The 5,330-nt window shown below is 26.5% G+C and overlaps 1 protein-coding gene across 1 annotated transcript; it reads left to right on the top strand.

The window, feature by feature from the left end:
• Positions 1 to 3,034: 3,034 nt before the first annotated feature.
• On the top strand, positions 3,035 to 3,203 carry LOAG_12315 (hypothetical protein; the record flags this gene model as incomplete). The annotated part of the gene is made up of 1 exon (XM_003147828.1): positions 3,035 to 3,203. A coding segment is annotated over one exon (169 nt), but the record flags the coding sequence as incomplete, so codon positions are not given.
• Between the last annotated feature and the right edge of the window lie 2,127 nt (positions 3,204 to 5,330).

A 5,330-nucleotide genomic window follows, 5' to 3' on the forward strand; every position in this document is an offset into this window, starting at 1 on the left:
AGAGAGTAACTTTAGTAGGAGTAAGGAGAGAGAGAGAGAGAGAGAGGAAAGAGAGCGAGAGAGAGAAAGAGAGAGGGATAATAGAAAAGGAGAGAAAGGGTATAAAAGGATGTTTGTGAAATAATCAAAATGAAAGTTCAAAAATCATTTCCAATACTTTTCTATCATTAATTTTCACATTAATCATAAACTATTCATGAATAATTGGATGTAAAAATCAGACTGCTTCATTAATAAATTAAAATATCGGAAAATGGCAATGTAAAAGTGATAGATCGATTTACAAAATACGAAAACTTCATCACTTTTAATTACTTGAATGTGTGCTTAATTAATTAATTAATTATTAATTATGCGGATAAAATATCCTTCAAAAGAGAAATTTCATTTAAATTTTATTGCAAGTAAACAGCTAACCGTTCTTTTCCGTCATCTTTTCATTTGAATATAGCGAAATGCAAAAATATTTTTTTTTGCGCCAAATTATCTATTCATTACTTTTAAATGATTTATCGAAAATATGGCGCTTTTGTCCATACCTTTGCGCACTAATTATAGCTAATCATTCATTTATTCATTTATTCGCAAAGAGTATATCAATTAAAATAGATCTTATTAAAAAGGAATTAAAAATAATTCTTGTCTTCAAAAAAAAAAAAAAATTATTATTAAGAAAAAAAATTATCAGCTAGATTAATTCTAAAACGATCTAATACCATCTTTCATCTAAATTCATTTCAGATCTGTTATCCTATCAATAGATTATCATTCTAATCATCAGATCAAAAAATTTATTAACAAACGAATCATTTACCTTTAAAACGTAATATGGTACTTTTATCTATATTTTTGATAAAAATTTCTGACATAAAATGTATTTTACAAATCAGAATTTCGAATATGAAAAAGAGTATTTTCTAAAAATTTAATTTTTGGCATTGAATTTATAAACTAATTGATTGCTAGAAAATAATTTGCAAATAAGCAAAAGAACAAATAAATTTGAAAAAAAACAGGAAGAGATTAAATTTTAATTATTATCAAAGTAATTGCTTTGACAAAAATACATTACTTTGCATAAGAAAATTAAAAGAACAATTGTTGAAAATTCTTTCTTTTTGTTAAGCCTAAATTAAATTTAACATGTATGGTTTAGTAAAGTGTTTAAAAAATATAAATGAGTAATTATAACAAAGTGTAATCCCTAATAGTACTTACCTGTATTCATCATTTACCTAATTCATAAATTAGATGAGAAAAAGTTTTGGGAAAGAAGAAATTAGCACGAAAAATTGAATGAAATGCTGAAAATACTGTATGATACAATTATAAATTAAATTTTAATTTACAATTCAGCAGTTTCAAAATGGTTGAAATAGTATTTCAAATTAACAGAAGAAATATGGTATTGTGAAAAGAATGAAAAGAAATTTAGAAAATGACAATTTGGAATTCAATTTTGAGGGCATTTGACAAAATTATCTGAAAGACATTTTTCCAATCAAATATGATAATGCTATTCTGGTTTACTAATTTTTTTTTAACTTCTTGTTAAAGAAATCAATAAATTCATCTTAAAATTAATTTCAAACTCCCAAAATGTCCTTTAATTATTTTTTATTTTTCTTGGAATAACTGAGAAAATTCTTTTTAAAAAATCACTGCATCCCGTTAATAGTAAAAATTAAATCAATAATAAACTGATATTTTAGCAGATATGAAATGAATGAAATAAAGTGAGTAGTACTGATAAGAAAAAAAATTAGCAGTTATGATATGGTATCTTTATTTATTTAAATATTAGCGCATTTTATCAAATAATTTTAACTCAAAAATTACGCTGATAAAGAAAAAAAATTAACGAAACTAAAAAATTAACTTTTTAAATGGTGCTTTAATCTATTTTTAAACATTAACGCATTATTGAATTTATCAAATAATGATGTTGAAAAAATTCAAAAATTAAAAAAATATACTAAATTGATTTCGCTAATTAATCTATAAATAAATGAACAGGTAAGCTTAAGATCAAAAAGGATAAAAGTATTATTTGTCATTTCATAAATTCATTCTATTCCTTAATGATGGATGATTAATTGTAAAGATAGAGGGAGAGTAGAGAGGGAGAGAGAGAGAGACAAAGAAAGAGAAAGAGAGAGAGGAAATTGATGATTGACTGTTGTTATTGTTGTCAGTATTGCAGTACAAAATAATTCCACTGAAGCATATTCATAAAGATGGGGTCACTCACCAATCATGACCTTCGCAAACTGACCTTTCCTTATCCATCAATACATTTCATCCATTTCATCTTTTCCAAATCTCTCATCCATCTCACTCAGATTAGAAAAATATCCTTTTTGTTCCTTCTCTTTTTGCTTTCCCACTTTATGTAAATTTCAGGAAAACAATTTAAACTAAAAAAAATTGTTCCAAAAGTTTGAAAATTCAACTATTTGCTCTTTGCTAATAAATTTCAATTTAATCATTCATTCGATAGATATAAAAATTTTTTTCAATTTAAAAAAAAATTTTTTAAAATTTCTCAAATATTCTTAACATAAATTCAAATTGTAGCAAAAAAAAAATTTGCATAATGATTTATGAAAATGTTGGAAATATGTGGTATTTTATACAATATATTATAGTATTATCACAACTGACCACTATCCCATCTCATTTATCACTATATCACTCTTTTCCATCTCATTTATCACTATATCACTCTTTTCCATTCATCTATCTATTCTTCTCGCTCATCCCTCAATGATTGTAATCAATAAGCCATATTTCCTTCTAATCACTAAATTATCCTTTTTATCATTTGTATTGAATTGAGAATTTTTGAGCAAATGCTTCGTTGTTATTTCTTTTTTTTCCTTCTCGGACAAATCCGCCCATTCTCAACGGTTGGATGAATGAATATTGAAAAAAAAAAGTCATTAGTTTGTTGCCTGTAAAATGCAATTAAAGATTGGAAAGAGTAGAAGGAGGAGTTTTGAGGGGTGAACGGATTCCAAATTGTAATTTCAAGGTATCGGATAGATTTCACCTTGAAAAGTTCTTGTTATTTCCTTTTCTTCCCTCATCTGGAATCCACTTTATCACCATCATCACCATCATCATCACCATCACCATCATCATCATCATCATCATCATCATCATTACTCATTGGACTATTTCAAATTTCTAATGTATTTTAAATTAATTTCAATCCTATCCAGTTTTAGCTTATTTCTACTTTTAATGGAAGCTTACGTAAATTTACGTGAGTAAAAGTGTAAATTAGATAATTCATTTATGTGAATAAATTTAATAAATAAATACATTTACGTAAAACATTTATGTAAATAAATTAGATGAGATAATTCGTCTAATTTTCAATACTTTTTTTGTTGTTTCTTTTCTTTTTTACTTTGGTAAATTTACATTAACAAGAAATTTATTCGCATCGAATATTTGAAGAAACATATTTTAATGGGAGCATTAAAGAGAGATTGTAACATATTGCGGGGCGGTAAAGGTATGTATGTATATGTTTGGGTTGCTTAAATATAACGTCAATTAATAACAGATGTGTTTCTCATGATGACACATATATGTAAGTGACAACGGTAGTGGCACCAATCAGTCGTAACTTTACTTCATGAACTGTTAAGCATACTTTTCACTGCGATTCTTAAAATTCTATATTTGATGGGATAAAAATCAAACTTTTTTTTTTTGCAAAGTCAAACTTTTGGAATTTAACGAGAGAAAAAAATGAAAATTTTTCCTTTGTAAAATCAAATCTTGTAAATATTATAAGTTTAAATTTCTTTTACCTTCTATTTATTAATTTTAAAATTCAAAAATTTATTTTCATTTTCCGTTTTAGAAATATACGTTTTTATTTGTAAATTTTACTTGAATGATTGAAATTTTTGCTTTCTATTTCATCATCGTAAAATTTGAATTGTTAATAATTGAAATATAAGGGAAAATATTTGAGAAAGGTATAAAATCCAGCAATTCGCCTTATTTAAATTAGTAATTTCATACTTTTGCTTTTTCTGAAAACAAATTTCCATACATTTATTAAATTGGCATTGGAATTAATTAAATCAATTTTAATTTTACAATATGAACATGATTTAGTGTAATCTATTAAAACTTTTCCGATATCATTTAAATATCATAATTCCTGAATTCCTGAAAATTAAAAAGAATTGCGCCACTTTCACAAACGAATTCAAGATAATTTTCTTTTTTAGTTCCTTTTGAAATTTTATTCTTCTCAAATATATCCATAACTCATACTTTTGCTATAATATCATTCGTGGAGAGTAAATTTGCGATGCTTAAAATCAATTTCCCTCTTTTTAGCCACATAATTAATAATTAGTGAAGCTTGGCTTAAAACTTTATGTTTCGTCGTGCCACTTGCATGCAAGTTGTATGCTATACTGCAATTTCACTCAGTTTCTCTCTCTTTTTTTCTCTCTCTCTTTCTTTCTCCCTCATTTTCATTTCTCCATTTTAGCTCTTAAGCTCAATTGTCCATATTTTCCTTCCCGTCCATAAATGGCCGTTGTCGTTGTCTCTTTCAGACATCATTCCCTGTACGATTGTCCACAAGCTTTCTCTTACAAATTATTTGTTTGATTTGCATATTTGATCTATGATCATTCCATTCTACCATTATTGATTATTCTCGAATGAATGAATAAAGCTTGAATTGTGACAACATTTAACCACAAGCTATCATTCGTTCACTTTCAATTTCTATCAATCCAACTGATAACCGATTGATAGTAATCAATGGTCACCTTCAGAAAATATTCTTTTCCGTATTTCTGCCATGAAATTAAACTGATAACCGGATAAGGAAGAATTGAAAATGCAATAAACATTCAATTGGTTGAAAGATTATTCCCTCCGGTATATTTAATCCTCTCTGTCTTCTTCTTTTTCATATTTGTGCTAATCTTTTCCTTACTCAAGTGATATCTGAAAGCTTGTTGTATATGGGATGTTTTACTATCGTCGTATACCATGTACTATTTGTTCATCGAGAACGAGATCTCTCGGTACAACGAGTAGTTCCACTATTACTTCCGGTACTTCTACTTCAGCTGATCAGTTTCATCTTCGTCAAACAAATTGCAGTTTCAGGTAAAATGCATTTTCCGGAATATTTCCAGTGCTTTTTATTAAAATCCATTCTAAGATTTCTTTTCCAGGAAATTTTTAATTTTTCAACAATACCATGTTGTTTAATCATGCTACTGTTATTTGTGCACATTCTTTAATTTTAAAAATTCTAATTATTATACACTATTATTATTATT

Source organism: Loa loa, assembly GCF_000183805.2.
Source record: "Loa loa unplaced genomic scaffold supercont3.159, whole genome shotgun sequence".
In the NCBI taxonomy this organism is placed as follows: Eukaryota; Metazoa; Nematoda; class Chromadorea; order Rhabditida; family Onchocercidae; genus Loa; species Loa loa.